Raw genomic sequence first — 19,105 nt, 5'->3', positions numbered from 1 at the left:
GTGCATTTGCACCGTTGTTAACTAATAACATTTTATTTCGTTACTTTTTAACAGCAGTTTTACATTTACAGTACTTAATCTAGAAATTAGAAAAGACCATTATATTTTCCCGTTTTCACAGGCATATTATGACTACGGGTCTACTTAAATCGCTGAGAATTTACATATTTTTCTCCATGTAGGTTGTGGAATAAAATTAGGATTTCGTTGACCTGTTTAAACATTAAATAAACCTAAGTAGATAATATTTCAGATAATATTTCAGAGCATATAAAAACCTAAAAATAGTGATACTTGTTTCCTTACTAAAACAGAGTGCTGTCTGTGGTGTGAAGACCAAAAGATAGAAAACGTGCCTATTCAGGTCTAAAATTCTAACTTTGTTAAAAAAAAGCAAGCAGCAGGCTGTTTGAAGCGAGGTGGCTGTGCTGGATCGTACCCGCAGTACTGATTTAAGTTGGTTAAAACCGACAGGAATACTTTTGTCTGCTCTGATGTTCAAGTTTGTTTTCTGAAAGCTATTATTTGTTTTACATTCTGTTTAGCAGCCTCTCGCTTGATGTGTGATTCTGAAGCTAAATAGCGATTGATCGTATTTTCTCCAAAGTCACATTACAAGATGTGCAAAACAATTGACCTACATCTGCATGTAAAGTTTCTTTGGGAAATGTGTTGACACGATCCTCAGCCAAAATATACTTTGCTTTTTTTGCTTTGTTGTCCATTTTTGGTATTTTACCTCCAATGCTGAAAACTAGATTTTAGCAACCTAAATCAAAATAACAATGCAACACTGACTTTGTCCCCTCTACTACTGTACAGTACAGGTCACAGAAAAGCCAGTACAGATGCACTGATAGATAGGCTGATTAAAACTTTTTTAAAATTTTTTTTAAATGTTATTTGTCTAAGGATGGTTCACCACCACCCCCATACCACCCCCCACCCCCCGCACTTAAATTAGGTTTTCTTTTCATTTTCTTTCCGTACTAGTCCGGTATGCATTGCCCCTAAAAGATGTGAATTTTGCAGTGACCCCTCAATTTCCCCTAATAATGACCCTAAATCAGATGGGGGTACGCAGTGGACTACATTATTTGGAAGGGAGTACAGGGCCTAAAAAGTTTGAAAACCACTGGTATAGAACATTAAAACAATAAATAGCCTCTCATTTAGAAGTGTGTGTTTTTCCTCTTCTACTGTGTTTCAGCTAAATGCACTGCTTCTAATTGCCCCCATCTTTGATTTCCTAATTTCCTCATGCGAGGCTTAAAAACACTAATAGCTTACTTTACACAATAATATAGGTTAGCATATTATAATATACTATGTCAGTTTCCTAAGCAGCACCAAATTTAAAGAAAATTTAGATAGATAGAGCTAGCTGGGGAAAATTAATAAATCATAAGGATCTGAAACGAAAAATCAAAAAGGGAAAATCATCTTTAAAATTACAAATTTCAAACTTTGTGGCTTTAATTCTAAAAGAAGACTGCACAGTACATCAGTTGCGATGGTATGTAAAGAATTTCATTTAAAAAAGAACATTGACATATTCTCACTTTAAAGCCGTGATAGCATAGCCCAGTTCTTGCAACCACTCCCTTTGCCTAAAGGCTGCTGTGAGGCTGCAAGTATAAGAAAAGCAAGTGAATAAACCCCTGCCTGCCCCCAAATAATAGGTGTAAGTAAACACCATTGGATTAAACTGTTCCAAACAAACACTGAATAATGAAAAAATAAAACACTGCTTAAAACAACTGACAGACCTTCTGCGTGCTGCAGCACAAGGAATATGGAATCCTCTGAGATGATGTACTTATGCAGACGCACCATGTTGGGCACACAGTGGGGGATGATGGTCTTTTTGTTCCTGCTGCACTCACTACTTTTCCTCAGACCCTGACAGAGAACAAAAAGGTCAGTTGTACCCTCAGTTGCCTTTGGAGCATGCTGCGCTCCATGTTTATCAACCAAACTAATCTATTCTTGTTACTCTCGGCTTCAGAGAAACCACTCATCTGCTGCACCATGCCCTCGGTCCCCTGAGGCCCCGCTGATGGCATCTGGCGGGTATCCAGCGTACAGAAGATGGCACAAAGCTGCCATTAAAATCAATTACATGGGTCAATATTTTTATTAGAGTATTTCTCAAACTAAGTCATCAGGATGGCACTCGCTGTTATTTTCCTGTGACCTTTCCACACAAAGACCTTGTTAAATCACAAAGTTTAAGGAGTGTAAGATCCAAGGCCATTAAAGGTCAACGTTTTACTTGAACTATCTGCAAGTATAAAAAGCAGGTGAAGCAGATTTAGAGAACAAATAATAACTTAATATTGGAGCAACACAAACTAGAGCCAACCAGAATGATAGCTAACATCATAAAATAGTAAGCAACTAAAAAAAGAAAATGAGGCACAGGGTGAATTAGAATTGTACATCTTAGGAAATGATGATTTAGAAATGACGCATCACAATACATGTTATTTAAGTAGAGTCAAAATGTTAATAGATTTTTTGGTTCCATTGCCTTGTTAACTGTATTGAAGTCTTGACATGTATTGAAATACAATGCTGTCTAGAAAATATTCTTATATTATTAAGTGGTGCAAATTCTGAAACATCATTTGATGCGTGAATACATTCTAGATATTTCTTATTGGCATTAATAACATAAAATGTTCAAACTAGAACTTTTTTCCTTGTTATAAAACAAGTGCATAATCACTATCTGAATGTAACCATATTTCTATGTAACAAACATTCAGTGCTGGAATTCTTTAAATTGTTTCACAGCATGCATAGCAGATAAATGGACATAAAATTATTAAACAGCAGAAGATTGGAATAGTACAGCGATTTATAACATTTCTAATTAGAATATTGTACTTACTTTTAAAATAAAGGTCTCATGTGTTCTTTTATCCATGACCAGTAACACCTAGGAACAACAAAAGAATATTACATTTACAGACAGTTTCAAACAGAATGGGCAGCAAGCGAAATAAAATCTGAATTATGAGGGTTTCATTATCATCTGGGACCTCTTGCCCCGTTTTGCAATGAACAGTATACATTCTGATGTTTTTCTTATTGATCTTTACATGGTCCCTGAAACGTTCATGTGTTAACTGTGTTTAACCCTATACTGCCAAATGTTTCTTTATGGGAACATTGCATTTTTTTCTAACATGCCCCAAAGATATTTTCAGATTCTTCTGGTAAGATGTAGCTGTAGGAGTCAGAAACCACTGTTTGGGGTAGTGCAATTAAAAAAAAAAATTAAAGAAAAAATAAATAAAAAAAATAGGGTGTTGACAGAAAGCAGGATTTGTCAATATAGTTGACTGTGTTTCCGGTTTAATGTTAACTGTACTGTAACTACGTTTTATAGTGGATTAATCAAGTAACAGTGTTTTGAAACCACATGGCTGGCTTACAATCACACAAGTTTAGGGAATCACTTTCTCAGTTCAAGTTTGTGTTCTGTTAATGGCTCCCGAGTGGCGCATCCAGTAAAGGCGCTCCACGTGGAGTGCAGGATGCGCTCTAGTCTGGACGTCGCGAGTTCGAGTCCAGGCTATTCCTTTGCCGACCAAGGACGGGAGCTTCCAGGGGGTGGCACCCGATTGGCCGAGCGCCGCCCGGGGGAGAGAGAGGGCTAGGTCGGCCAGGGTGTCCTCGGCTCACCGCGTACCAGTGACCCCTGTAGTCTGGCCAGACGCCTGCGGGCTTGCCTGTAAGCTGCCCAAGAGCTGCGTTGTCCTCCGACGCTGTAGCTCTTGGGTGGCTGCATGGTGAGTCCGCAGTGTGAAAAAAAGCGGTCGGGTGAAAGTTTTTTTGTGCAAGTTTTTAACTTTTTTCTGGTGTATTGTTTACTTTACTCACTAGCGTCCAACCACACCAGTATTCTTTCTGCAAGCTTTGTTTATCTTTTTAAAAACTGATTTTTACCTCTGATGTAATTTCCTGGTGTATCAAAAAATTGCCCCCTGAAGAAACTGTGTTTTTCTCAAAGAAGAACACATTCTGTGCAGTCTAGAATCGCATGCCTAGGTGTGCAAGACCACAACCAATTTGACATGAAAACCAAACACTGATAAATCATAATGTAGAATAATTTGTTTCAAGTTTTATTTTAAATAGCACTTTGATATACTATTTTTCCTATATATACCCTCCTACTCCGATATAACGCTCCTACAGCATGTCCCCCAATTCCCTATACTAGTGATTCATGTAATATTTCTACAGTAAATACAGCACCAGTGTTCTTCAAACTGTAAACAACTTCTCTGTTTTACTTCTGTTTCTGTTCCCTTTTCATACAGTATGTGAACTGAAGAAAAGCTGTGCTGGCACTTTATAACACAGACATCTTATTTAGCATTAGTTTTATAACTAAATCAATATTAAGCCTATTATGTGGTTATCTTTCCTAATGTATTTACTTTTTTGCTGCGAGAGGAGCTGCAGCTTTCTCCAGGAGACAAGGCGCTTCAGCTTCACTTCCGCCCCGCTCCAGCAGCCGAACCTGGGGCGAACCCGTTCCCTCTTCCCCCCACCGGACCCGCTCTCCTTCTCGCACTTGGTTTGCTTGTCTGTCGCTTCAAACTGAACTCCCAACTGCCGTTTAGCCAGGCTATTTATAGTTTAAAAACTGATCCACGAGTGTGAACGTTACCTTTTTTTTTCTTTTTGTAAAAATATATAGCATTGATATTGTGTTCATATTGTGTGTCCCCCGAGACCCGCGTTATAGCGAGGGAGCACTGTGTGTGTGTGTGTGTGTGTATGTATGTATGTATGTATGTAGGTTATTAATATGACGATTATAAGCCAGACATGCAAGTAGATTTTATTTGTAGTTTCCTTGCATACTATCTAAAAAAACAAAAGTGGTGCAATTTATTTTTAAACTTATCATATATTGTGGTCTATTATTTTTTGTAGCTTACACAAATAGTTTTGTTTAAACGTTTTCTTTGAAAATAAATTATTTGCACTTAACTAAACCATATGCACGCTTGTCTACATAAGAACATTATACCTTTTTTTTGTTTGTTTATTAGCAACCTGTAGTAGGCTATTGATGTTTTACTGTATGTGTAGAGAGCTGCTTTATATGTGGGTAAATATCCACCTGCTTATAATACAACAAATGAAATGGCAACGATCACATTGCTCTAATGCTATGTTAACGCTGAACCTTGATAACCTTGTTACAAAAGGCTCACAAAGAGGCTTTTATAGGAAGGAACATATGTGACTTTTTTCCTAGCATGCCCATTGACCCCAAGTTTTTTCCCCAAACAGGTGTTGGCTAAATGATTATAAATCGGCCCCTGGATAAACATTTCACAGGCGAGCCAAGCACTAATATAATTAGAAATGAAACATCAGGCCAGTGAAGGTATTCCATCTGTTTGACAATCCCATTTAGTTATCTCTGGTGAGTCTACAAGGAGTAACATTAAGAAAATGTGTCAATTTCCATTGCCAAGTTATCTGATAGGACGGTTAATGCTTTCAGAAGCACAGCTGGCCTATACTTTTAAAACATCTTTGAAAATAACTAACTCCCTGGAAGTGAGAGCAACTTCGTCACTGCCATTTGCAAATCACTTCATTGTACCATTATTTGTTAATGAATCCCATCGACAAAATTCTCTCTTTTTCAAAGGGAAATTAACAATGGATTTTAAATTAAATGTTCCTGATTAAACACCTCAAAATAATTTATATTAAACAGTAAAGGTGTTTCTAGGGTATAAAACTGAAAGATCAGTTAACCATGTATACCATGAAATATTTGTAATATGTATAAATTGAGATGCAGAATAACTGTGTTAGGTATTCAACAATTTAAGGTTTCAGAAGCAGTGATAAACATTATTTTGATATAAATAATAATACAGAAGTGATGTCAATTTAAAAAATGTTTTCCATAACTCCCTCTATGCTTCAATAAATCTGCTATGAATTGCACAACTGCACCACAACCGTGAAATATTTAAAAACAGGGCATTGGTGAAGGGCTGTTTTATGCAGTTGAGTACAATTTACTGTAAACATGGCCTTATTGTGAAATAACCAATTTAGGGCAGCAATAAAAAGCAGCACTGTTTATGTTTTATTATACACAAATATCCTTTGCATAGAATTATTAGTGTTATTTACATGTATTCTTATCTTTCACATGCACTACTTCCAGTTAAAATAAAACAAAGTATCAGAACACCAGCAATGCTGATAGCAGCCTGAAGGTCCTGCATCTGCCAGTGCCTTAAGTCATCTTGGCCAGAACAGAGTCCAGTACAGCACTAGTAGTTTCATCTTTGCTTATTCCTTGCAGAAGACTTTCTTACACACTGCTGATTCTTCATCAAATGCAAAGTTAGGAAATGAACACCAGTTGGGCCAGTGGAAGCCTGAAGGTCTACCATCTGTTGCTGCCCAAAGTCACGGTGGCCACCTTCAAAACATATGCATCAAAGCCCTGAATGAATAGACTGAAGGAGTCCCGCAGAAGGTAAACTGCAGACCCAGATGCAGGTACCAAACAGCCACCAGAAGAAAACCTGATGACCCTTTAGAGTTCCCTCACACAGACCTACAAGGTCGCCAGAGACTCCAGTAACTGGATTAACAGCAGGATGTGTCGTAAATGCTGAAAACATAATGTCTCCAGAATGATCAGAGACTGTGCAGCCACCCAACTGACATTGGTGGCATTACACAGTAGGTATTAAACTAACAAAAAGCATATTTGCAACACAAAATATTTTATGTTAACTGTCTCATATAATTTCTGGAGAATATAATGTTCCAAATCTATTATGGTAAATCCAAATCTGTATTCAGCCAATCAGATTCAAAATAGGAGGCTGTGTGGTCCAGTGGTTAAAGAAATGGGCTTGTAACCAGGAGGTCCCCGTTTCAAATAACACCTCAGCCACTGACTCATTGTGTGACCCTGAGCAAGTCACTTAACCTCCTTGTGCTCCGTCTTTCAGGTGAGACGTAGTTGTAAGTGACTCTGCAGCTGATGCATAGTTCACACACCCTAGTCTCTGTAAGTCGCCTTGGATAAAGGCGTCTGCTAAATAAAAGAATAATAAAATAGGACGGTTATTTGGTTTATAATAGCGCTCCAGAGCAGTCATTACCTGAAGATAATTGACCTTGTCTTTCGTTAATGGAGTGCTAACCAATGCTTTAAAACCCATTTCTTTACCTTGGTGATTTTAAAAGCATTACTATCCACTGATCCATAAAACATAAATAAAATAAACATTTCACTAGTAACTATTTTGTAACGGGTCTCTGTACATAAGAAATTGTATAAACATTTTATTTGTTTGTAAAAATAACATCAAAAGGGTCTTTTTTTTCGAAAATATTATATAATGTACTACTTCAAAACATAAATAACTATAAATACAATCAACTATTTACATAACGTATTTATTTAGCCTACATACCTGGCAGCTTTCTAACCTGTAACGTCCACACACAATACACGCTTCTCCACTTTCTCTGAGCATTTACCTCACACATTTAAAGTTTTGTTGCAGTTTTCCCCGGTACATTCCTTGTACAAAACATACGCATTAATGGCTGCCAGGTCCAAAATGTTATAAAATACAGCCACAGGCCATCGATGATATCCGCCTTTGACTGAATACTGTCATGCCATCTGGTCCAGCACATCCACACAAACTTTGTGGCATTGTAGTATTCCTGCAATGCTATACACAGAGGGTACCCATGACTCAGAGGCATGTTTTTCAAGCACTCAAAGAATGTAGACAGGTAGATGCCACTTGATCACAGGACTGATTGTATTGAAAAGGACAGGCAAGATTATAGGCTATATTTGATAAATAAATATGTATTGAAATAACTGGTTAAAAATGACTGTTTTTGGCACTTCTAGATAAAACTTGCTTATAATTATCAATTTCTTACGAATGTGCGGCTCAAATGGTGTCAGTATATCTAATACATATATTTAGGAAAAGTCACAAACAGGCATGCGCATTACATTCCGGAACGCAGAGTAATTTAAATTTTAAAACCCAAAGCGGTCAAATTGACCGGCTTGGCGCTTCTAGTGTTAAATGAAAATATACCATTGACTGTATTCTAACAAGAGATAAAGACATTGATTACTAGAGACATTTGATAATAGAGAGAATCCCTGCTGTGTTGGTCAGCCAGACTTAAGTGGATTATAAATTGAGAGAACTGCTTTACAAAAGATCCCTGTTGTGAAGATCGGCTAGGCTTGACTTAGTTCTGATAACAATCTGAATGTTCTTAACAAAGCATCGAGCTTCAAACAAAATGTTTCACATAAATTCCTAGCCATGAGACATCATGTCTCCGAATGGATATTCAGTAAGAAATCTGACCAAAATAGAGTAATACTGCCATCTGGTGGATGATGGAGATGGTTCAGTTTGTAATTAAAATACATTGGCTTCGCTGGTGATGTATGTTAACTGTTATAAAAACGATATTCTTGTGAACAAACACAGACAATATGGGTGTATTAAAAGCCTTAATTAAATCACTACAAATTAAGCAATGTATCATTCAGGAAATTGATTAAAATCAAATTATTTCTTTAGAATGATAATTATGGGACTTCACATTGTGTGAAATCACATCAGGAAAATAGAAATGTGATTATCAAGTAAAAACAAATAACTTAGGGAAAGTTATAAATAACTTGTGTGTTTAATAAATCTCAAAGACACTCTTTGACTCCCGTGTTATCAGTGAACCACCCACATACCCTCTCACATAGGGTCTTTAAAATACCTGGCTAAAACAGGAAAAAAGGAAAGAACCAAAACATCTCTAACAGAAGTAAAGGGAGACTAGTGGTGATATTGCTAGTGCTAAGAAGAGGGAACATATTTTATATGGTTAGAACTCTTTCGTGCCCTAGGCATCAGCTTCTGTTGGCTGCAGTGGTCAATAATGTAATACAGGGGTAGGTGTAGTGATGACTTTCTGCATGAGGTATTAATTATGTTATTAATTATAAGTTTTACATTATGTGTATGTGTGTGTCTTTTATAGTTAAGTTGTTTTTAATCATTATTTTTAAATTGTGTGTGAATGTGTTTTGTTTTTATAGTCGTTTTAATGTGCTTACTAATTCAGTTGCTTTAATATGCTTATTAAGTTTCTATACAGTACTGTGTAAGTTTCGAGTTCTTTCATTTCCCATCAGCAAAACCAGCTACGTGCAGTTTTGCATAGCCTAACACGACTGAAAGTCAGAGATAGGTGTCTAAGCTAAACACCAAAAGGCAGGAGATTAGCAGAGATAATGCAATGGGAGAGGGGAACTTAACTGAAAGACAAGATGGATGCGCCCTGCTAGGTACATCGTGGTATGCAACCCCCCCCCCCCCCTCCTCCCCCTTTTCCCCCGCAGCGGGAATGTGCAATGATAGAGTGGAAACCCCTATCATTGGACAGAAGAAAGACAAATGGGAGTGGAGTCAACAATTGATTACAAAGGTATAAATATCAAACATTGTAAAGTTTTGTCAGTCTTTTCATCTCTTTTGAATTGACTCCATGAATAGCCGTACTTTCTGATACAAACATATGTACTGAGCTGTACTGAGGCCTTGTCCAAAGTCAGTTTGAATCTCATGCTTATATGATTGTATTGGAGGTATACCTTTCTTGTATATAAAGTGTTTTTGAATCAAAAAACATTTGTCAGCTTAATTTTTTCACTACATCGGCAACCCCAGGCACGCGTGCCATAAAGTCATTTTTCAGAAACTTTGAAGGGGGGAGGGGGGGGGGGGGATTTGTGGAGTCATGTTGTGTTCTCTCACATATACTTCACAAAGGTGATTGATTAAGAAATAAAATTGCACATACCTGCAAAAAAAAAGTTTCAGACCAAAATCAAATCCTTAATCCACAAGCTACTGTGTATCTCACGCAAAAAAAAAGTCAAAATGCCATGCATAGCGTCAAATCACCTTGTGGTATTTAAACATGAACTTCAGGAAATGTTTTAAAAAATGTGTAATGATGTGTAAAGGGATGGAGACTACATAAAGGAAGCCTTCGTAAACTGTGATGAGAAACTGTTTCACGACTTTGCAAACAAGAAAGACATCATTGCTCCTATTGAAGAAATGCCATTGTCAGGCAGGACTGTTCAAAGGCGAATAGATAAAATGTCAACTGATGTTAGGAAACAAATGACGGAAGACCTACAAAAATGTGATGTGATGAGCCTTGCACTGGACGAAAGCAGACATAAATGATACCCCCCGTCTGGCTATAATTGTTCGCTACTGTATCAATGGGAAAGTTAAAGAAGAACTGTTTTCTTTGTGCTATGCATGGTACAATGAAAGCTACAGACATACTTAATGCTGTCAAAGACTTTTTCACACAACAACAAATCGACCTGCATAAAGTGTTTTCTGTTACCACTGATGGCACACGTTGTTTGTAAAACAGCTGGATTTATAAAACGTATGGAAACTGAGATCGGACATTCTCTTATGAATTTCCATTGCATCATTCATCAGGGGAATGTGCACCTGTGCGCTAAGATCTCGTCTTCTGATTTAAACAAAGTAATGACAACAGTTGTGAAAATTGTCAACTTTTTGCTTTTCTATGACACACAGGAGATTCCGCGAACTTCTGAATGATATGGATTCTGCATATGGAGATTTACTTCTGCACAGTAATGTACGCTGGTTGAGTCGAGGTAACAAGCTCAAGCGATTTGTTGCTTGTCTTGAACCCATCAAGCTCCTTCTTGGAGAAGAAAGTAGTCAACAATATGCAGACCTTACTGATGACATGTGGATAACGAAACTTATGTTTCTGACAGACATCACATCACACTTAAACAACCTGAATACTAAGCTACAAGGAACAGAGAAAACCGTACTTCAGCTGTATGAAGACTGGAAAGATTTCTGTGCTAAGTTATCGGTTTTCAGACGAGATATCGAAACGTCTGCCTTTCGTTACTTCCCCACTGTGAAAACCCATTCAGAGGAGAATCGAGTGAACACTGGGCATATATGCAACTATATGGGCAGCTTGAAAATGAGTTCACAAGACGATTCCAAGACTTGAGAGACAAGGGACCCATGTTTTCATTTCTTGTGAACCCTGACAATACAAAGGAAAGCGACATACAACTTCTGTATTTTGAGTGGATGAACATTGACAGATTTGAATTGGAGCTGATTGACTTCCAAAGCTCAGGCATCTGGGTATCAAAGTTCAAATCACTGCGAGGTGACCTTAAAAAGGAAAACAGCTGGCAACTCAAGATCATGGAATGTTGGTCTTCCCTTCCTTCGAACTACGCCTGCAGCTTTTGCCTTGCTGTCAGCCTTTGGTTCTACTTACCGCTGTGAACAGGTGTTTTCACAATTGAAACTATACTAAGTCCAGTTAGAAGCCGTCTGACCACTGACCATTCTGATGCTTGTTTGCGTCTGATGACAACAAACTACCAGCCTGACACATGCAACCTTAGCAGTCAGAAGCAGGGCCAAGGAAGCCATTAAAGAGGACACAGGTAAGGATAAGAGCTACTTTATTTATTTATTTATTTATTTTTACGTGTTTATGTAGGTGCTAAACAAAGTTTGCATTGCAGTATTCAACATTATGGATATTAATAGTCTGTATACGTTTAAGCAGGTAATGTTTTTTTTTTTTTTTTTGGTGTAGTTTTGTGGCTGTGAATACTGGGCATCTGTGTTGTTGAGCATTTAGCTCAGTCCCTGCATATATGCATTTCTCTTTGTAGTATTTATTTGTTGTCACTGGTTGTTAGTTTTGGTATTGTTTAAATTGGGTATTTACTATAAGAAACAATAATATATATGGGAACCTTAATAATTATGCAGGCCCCCCCTTTTGTGCCTGTCACGCCAACATCTTAAAAGTAGATGTTGCAGGGTTTTTTGGCACTCTGCCCAAAAACGTTGCCAACCCCTGATCTAGTAGGTAATGACTACTGCGTTGGACATTATTGCTTAAAGGTTAATATTCCAGAAAGCATATAACACATTTCTCATCATAGAACAGTATTATAACAAATACACATATTACCGAAAGTTGAGGGTCTTATTGCCTTTAAACATCAATGTTACAGCACATTTCATTGTAATTTTATTTCTCTATTTCATTTTTCATGTTTGTTTTTTTTTATGTATCTTTCCACACCATTTCAAAATGTAGTACCGCAATATGAAGATGGGTTTACACTAGACAACATAAGTGACGTAATGTAAGTTTAACTTATAATAATATATATGTCTGGCTGAAGGCTTATTTTAGAACATAAAGTTGAGACCTTGTGAAAATTACTCATGTTGTGTTTTGTCCATAAAAAACCCATTTAAAACGGATGCAAAAGGGCTACTACGTTACGTTATGTTTCTTATGTTGTCTAGTGTGAACCCACCTTAAAACAGTTTCAAACATTCCAGGAGCCCCACACTTATTATTTATAGGCCACTGGTTCAGCTTCTTGACACATAACTGAAGACATTTGAGGCATCATTATTCTGAGGCATCATTATTTTCTATGACACGAGACAAAACAGTTTCTTTCTGAGGAAAGACAAAGGGCCAACTGACCATCCATGCTTTTGCTGCACCTTCAGTAGTGTTTTCACCTTTGTGGGGCACAACTTGCATGTTCTTCTGACTGACTTGTACACTGGGAAATGGTCAAAAACATCATACCTTGTCTCATTGGAAGGCCTAGCACACCTAGGGCTTGCTGTCTCCCTGCATTTACAGGGACAGATGACATTTACAGGGACAGATGACAGTGATGGACGTCCAACTGTCTTTACAGTCTTGCATAATCTTTCAGTAATGCTAAGGCGGCAATCTTTCAAAGGAACACCCTTGTCTGAAAGTAGCCCACAATCACATTTGTATATCAGCCAGCTATTACAAACTGCTAAATCTAGCACATATCCAAAACAGAAGCAAATACCATCTCTTGGACTTCATTGGGGTCTTGTACAAGTGTGTCAGCATATCACTTAGGTCTACACCCACATTAACATTGTACATAGAAACTACAGCAGGGCAGACAATGGGGACTTTGTTGTTCTCCTCTTTGCTGTATTTCAGAACAGCAGACACAGGGTGCACACCTGCTGCAGCATTGCTAAGGAAGGAGACACACTTGTTGTCATGCCACTTGAGCGCAATAATGTCATCACCGCTTTTGTAATCCACATGGCCATGATGTGTTTTAGCCATTCTCTAGGGCTGTCAATCAATTGTAGTTAACTTCAATAAACACTATTTATTTTGAAAATAAATTAAACACAGTATTCACTCCCTGCAAGACAACTGTAGTTCTGTACTGCTCTTCATACAAAAAAAAATCTAAAATAAGGCAACACACACACACAAAACATTATACAAAAAATACAGAGGTGTCTGAGAGGGTTTTGTTAGTGAAAAAACAGAATTCAAACAAAAACTATTAAATAGTACAATAAAAATAATTTTTTTTAAAAAACAACATAAAATAAGATATTTAATTGTGTGGAATACTGCATAGAAATGGATCCTACAGTACGTTACAAAAAACATTTGTGTACAATGTTGTATTGTACACAGAACTGCTAGGATAAACAGTACCCTTACCAGGCAGAGAAACAGATGTGCACCCTACATTCCACAAACTACTTTAAAATATTAGCTTTATGGAATTCAAAAAAACATATCACCATTACAATCTGTGCACTTTTGGCTTAAAGGGGATATTTTTATCTTGCTTACCTGTGAAGAAATGTATGAAAAAACAGAATCAATGACACCGATTTCAAACTTTTCAGATTTCTCAGAAAATGGCGGAGATAAAAAAAAACTCACTTATTTTGCAAAACGGCACCATCTATGGGTGCCTCATAGGACCAAAACTCTAGGACAGATATGGCACTTAACCTGCAAGTATAATTTTCAATATGTGCCAGTTGAAAATGAGGCATTTATCCATCTGAAAATATGGTGCCCTAACAGGCTCCTAAACTGACAAAGGGTTTTAATGAACGTAGCCCACCTTTATTCATACATACCCGGACAGCAATCAGGTTGAAAAATGATTCATCATATTATTTTCATGCTGTGTTAAAGTACAGTGGTCTGCAAGTATCAAGATACTGTACATGATAGAACTCTACTAATTTTTTTTTTTTTTTTGCAAAAATCAGACAGTGCAGTGATTTGTTTTGGTACCTTTCACACGTTTAAACTTTTACAGTATTAAACACTATTACCAAGATTATGATAATTAACCGCATTCATACTATGTACAGAAGTGAAGTATCCCTGATGCTGTCTATGCCATCTAGTAATGGCCCTGGCTGACAAGTTCTGAGTTTCTGAGATGCATCTTGTTTTGCAGGAATGTATTTAGTTATGTGGTTTATGTTATTTATTTGGTTTATTCTAGGTTAGAGTGCTAAACTTTCTTTCTCACACTGCAGTTCCAAACTCAATAAAGCTGCACTGCAGCAGGCCATTGAGGCAAACTTCTTCAGGCTGGAGTAACTCTCATCGGTTGTATCGGCCTACCAATGATACATTACCAGTCCACAGCAAGTTTTACCCACACTCAGACTGTGTTTTATCTTATGGCTCAAATCATGCTTTTGCCAGAGAATGAACAGATCTCAGAATAATTTTATAGCATTCATTTTTACTCCACAGTTAGATCCAATTGAAAAGTCTTCATATCTGTGGTACAGTCCTGAACTATAAAAGCTAAACATGGATGTAGCCCTTATAAAAGTTTACCATAGTAAAGTGTAATAAATCACAATAAAAAAAACAGTAAAACACATATATATATATATATATATATATAAAACACATACAGCCCTATTTAAAATGTAGTCTGTGCGCCTACAAAAACACTAGCTTTATACTAATCGATACAGCTACCCTGTAGGATATATTTATAAAGTGGCAAGGAGTTCCTGTAACCTACAGGACATCAATTTAAAAAAAACCTTAGCCTTTTTGTTAAAATCAATATAACCCTCGGCCTAACCTTTTAAACCTCACAAACTTTGCATGACCTTACAAGACGTGCTTAGATTAAAGGCAGCTTTCTCCTACTTTTTGGGAGGGTGGGGGGGGGGGGGGTTGCTCTCACTAAGAGCAGATGCTTTTCAGTCCTTTTGCTTTTGTTTCATATCCTAAAGATCCGCACTTCAAAGCCACCCAGTCGGCGTGGGGTTGATTTATGACTGAACTCTCGAAGAGCTGTGGAAGAATTACCTTGTCAATCACCCCGAGGACTCTGAAGACCTTCAGTTCCTCCGCAGGGCTCCTCAGGTTCCAAGTGGGCCTTGAACTTAGCTGTCCTGGAGGCTAATGGAAGATATCAAAGATTAAACATCAATCAGAGAGGCACTTGAAGGAAGATAGCCTACTGGAGCAAATGTCAGATTGAAGAAAACTAAATTTATCATGAATCAGATGGCAGAGATGAAAGATTAAGGCTTGGTTTTTTTGTTGTTGTTTGGTTTGTTTTTCACATTATTTCAAAAGGCAGAGTAAAAGCATCATAAAAGGCTTTCAAAAAACAAGAAAAAAAAACAGAAACAACGTAAGAAAACATTGTAATTCTTATAATAAGGTACATAATCTACATAGCCAAAAATAAAAACCTCTATAGCATAAACTGCATTTGTGTACCAAATGTCCATCTCTGGTATTCATGAACTGTCTATATCAGAAGGGTCCCCTATTTGATTTGAAGCAAACTAAGCTTTAGCTGATATTTTGCTTTATAGCTGTGCCTATACAAAAATATTATGTTTTTTGGCCACCTTTTTGTAGTCATAAGAAAACAGCTTGGCCAACTGTTAAAATACTATTGTTCAACAAAGACAAAAAATTGTGTTAAATAACTGATGTACTTTATAAGATCGTATCTTGTATATTGCTTGGATTTACTGTCATCATCAGGGATGTACGTTTTCTGCATTACATTTGTTTTTAGAATTCTGCATGTTTTTCGGTCATAAAAATAAAATGCTAAAGATTAGTTTCCCCAGTCTCAATACATATAACCTCACAATAACTTTAAATCACCAATTAAAGTGTCTTTATTTATAAACCTCCTTTTTTTTCCTGCGAGTGCTGAAGCAATGTCTGTCCTTTAGAATGGCTAACAGAGTAATTCCTTTTGATTTATTTATGCAGCCTTGGGTATGGAAGCACCTATCAACTGAGCAACTACTATCAACTCTCTATCAAAGCTCATTACTGCAAGAAGTAGATATTAAAAAGAAGTGTGTGTTTTATAGCATGAGTTTACAAACACTTACCGTGGTCTCTACTGATCCATTTTCTGTTGAAGCTTTTAGGTACTGATTGGAAATTTGTTCTGCTCGCATTATGTACTCCGCCGTTTTCTTCTTCACCGCTTCACGCCGTGTGGGGCTAGGCTCACCTGAAACAACATTGGAAATACGGTTATTACATACAGCACAAGTAAACCTCTGTAACACAGACTGACTTGTGTTAATAAACCCTAAACTTCACACCAGTATCACATGCTTCCTTTGCTGGACAGAGAGAATTACAACTCTCCTTAAGACACAGTATGCCATCCTGCGTTACTGAAACTATAGGACAGGTGAAGGAGTTAAATACTTCCTCTGAAAAGGAAATACTGGCGTATAATGAATTGATCTAAACAGTAGAGAACCTAAACACAGCCACTGTAATAAATTATAACTAATTGTTTACTTAGTTCTATAGACCAAAAAAAAGTGACTCATACCAATTGTTGTTTTTCTCCTATGATTTAAACAGCAGTATTTAAAAATCTCCAACCTGCTTAGATCAATTGAACAGAATCCATTATCCAGTACAGACAACACTATTTATACACTATTAATATGCATGGAGACTAGATTTACCTGATAAAACATGTTATTGTACTTGGAGTACCAACACTAGGTATAAATAAAACATGTCTTCACTGTAGGTTATGTCACAATGCTGTTATACCTATCACAGAGTACATCAGAAACACTTTGGTATGACTACATGTGACTCTCAAATATCCAGATCTACTAGAAACATTAATTAAGAAAAGGGAAGACATTATTCAAAATGATGACAGCATTTTGATCAACCACTGTTTAGACCAACTCAATATACTTCAATATGGTTTCTTCTTGTTGTGTTTTGCACATTTAAAATATATTTCTCATTGGACAACAGAACAAAGTATATAAAAGTGTAAACTGCCAGAAGACGTGTGTATGGGTTATCATTTCAAGTAGACTACTAACCATAGGCATCACAGTTTGAAGAGGAAGAGAGTCTCCAATTGATTGCCTGCCTCAACTAAGACAACCTTTTTTTTTTTTTTTTAATGGTTAGCCGGTCACTTCCATCCGCTATATATAGGTCTCAAATGTACAGTTTTGAAAGAAACAATGAAATGGCCCCAATCCAATGTAATACCTTCTTTCATGTTATTACTCAACCAGCATCTCCCCCCTGTTTTTGCAACACATATACAGAATTTATACAATCCACATTTATTATGGGAACAATTTTGGAGGTTTATTCCCAATGGCTTATTGCCAGCGAGTATAATTGTTAAAAGGCACTTTCTTCTCATATGAACAATAAAAACATGCTAATATGTTTATGCTGTATGTGGGTGAGAAACACAACCAGCGGACACCCAAGACCCTAATTAAGAAGATCTAGTATTACATGTATTGTGAGCAGTAAATGTATGCTTTTATGTCTAGGCAAAAACAGATTTTCCTTTGAATCTATGAAGTGTTAATTCTTTATCAATACGATTGTCGTTTTTCTAAAGGCTGAATACAAAACCTCAAACAATTAATTTTACAAAACAAATATTATAAACATATTGCTCTGAACAACAACAAATAAAGTCCTAATGACAACCTTCTCATGCCCTTCCATTTGCAATGGAGCAGCTGCATCTCATACTGATCTGCATGAATGAAAATACAGAGGCAACAATCCTCCCACTTATTTTATTTTCGTCTCACTTTCCTGTAATTATTCGGTAAACTGCTTGCACAACAATACAGGAAAACATCTGCAAAAACAGGTAATTAATGTGTCAAGCCAAACTAATGCATTTTATATGGAGACCATGCTCTCGTCAACTGTAATTATAACTGATTTTTTTTTCTTCTGTAAATAATTATTTGTTGGATGATGCTTGATGTAACATGCAAGTGGTTATTTGTGAAGTATGTATTTAGACGCATTATTTACCGTTCCAAGCGCTTGTTAAACAGAAAATCGTAAGTGGCGTTCCTTCAACACATTCTGCTCAGTCATTTGCATGCTTCAGTTCAGAGGGATGCTGAAGACTTAATATAAAATGTAGCTCTAATTCACTTAAAAATGTCATAAGGACTGTAATAAGCAAATTCCTTTTCAATATTATAAAAGGAATTAAATTATATTTCAATGTTGCATTTAAATTCTGAGAAATGCTTATTGTAACATTTTCTTCTTTCAAAATATGGGAGAGCAGTAGTCAAGTTCCATTTGTCTAGAATATTCTCAATAATATCATTCTACATCAGGGGTTCCCAAACTGTGCCGCTGACGCAACCACATTCTACTTTTTTAATATAGGTAAAAGTTTAATGTAAGACAAAGGAATGTAATTTTACAAGTTGTATTTGTTGTACAGTATGGGGACCTGTTTCCTAAAAGTTCTACAATTGTGATGTACTTGCGAGGACGCAGAGGTTGTCGCTGCGACCATTTCATGAAACACGTTGCAAGTGCCGTAACTCTGTAATTGATTACGTAATTACATATAATATTAGGTATGAATTTTTCAAAAGAATAAATTGATACAATTATTGAAATGGTTGGTCAACACAAATCCGTTCTATTAGGCAAGTTGTCAGGAAGTTTAGTCACAAAGAAAAGAAAAAGTAGTAGATGATCACGGATGCAGTAAACACTATGAAAATTAAATAAGCGAAAAGAAGAAGGGTGATGAAAAAGACCTCAAACAAGGAGG

General features: G+C 36.8%; 1 protein-coding gene across 6 annotated transcripts in view; it reads right to left on the bottom strand.

Moving 5' to 3' along the window:
• LOC117410913 (ribosomal protein S6 kinase delta-1-like) overlaps positions 1 to 19,105 on the bottom strand; it is a 154,601-nt gene that overhangs the window by 99,678 nt on the left and 35,818 nt on the right. For all 6 annotated transcript variants that reach the window (XR_009328866.1, XR_009328867.1, XR_009328868.1 and 3 more), the window contains 4 exons: positions 16,392 to 16,516; positions 15,337 to 15,429; positions 2,897 to 2,944; positions 1,770 to 1,902 (listed from right to left, as the gene is read on the bottom strand). Coding sequence is in view for 3 of the 6 variants with exons in the window: in XM_059025314.1 (XP_058881297.1) it covers positions 1,770 to 1,902; positions 2,897 to 2,944; positions 15,337 to 15,429; positions 16,392 to 16,516 (399 nt within the window). In the remaining 3 variants the exon portion in view is untranslated. The remainder of the gene's footprint in view (positions 1 to 1,769; positions 1,903 to 2,896; positions 2,945 to 15,336; positions 15,430 to 16,391; positions 16,517 to 19,105) is intronic.

Source organism: Acipenser ruthenus, chromosome 6 (assembly GCF_902713425.1).
Source record: "Acipenser ruthenus chromosome 6, fAciRut3.2 maternal haplotype, whole genome shotgun sequence".
Taxonomy (NCBI): Eukaryota; Metazoa; Chordata; class Actinopteri; order Acipenseriformes; family Acipenseridae; genus Acipenser; species Acipenser ruthenus.
This window is presented reverse-complemented; position numbering and strand designations above follow the sequence as displayed.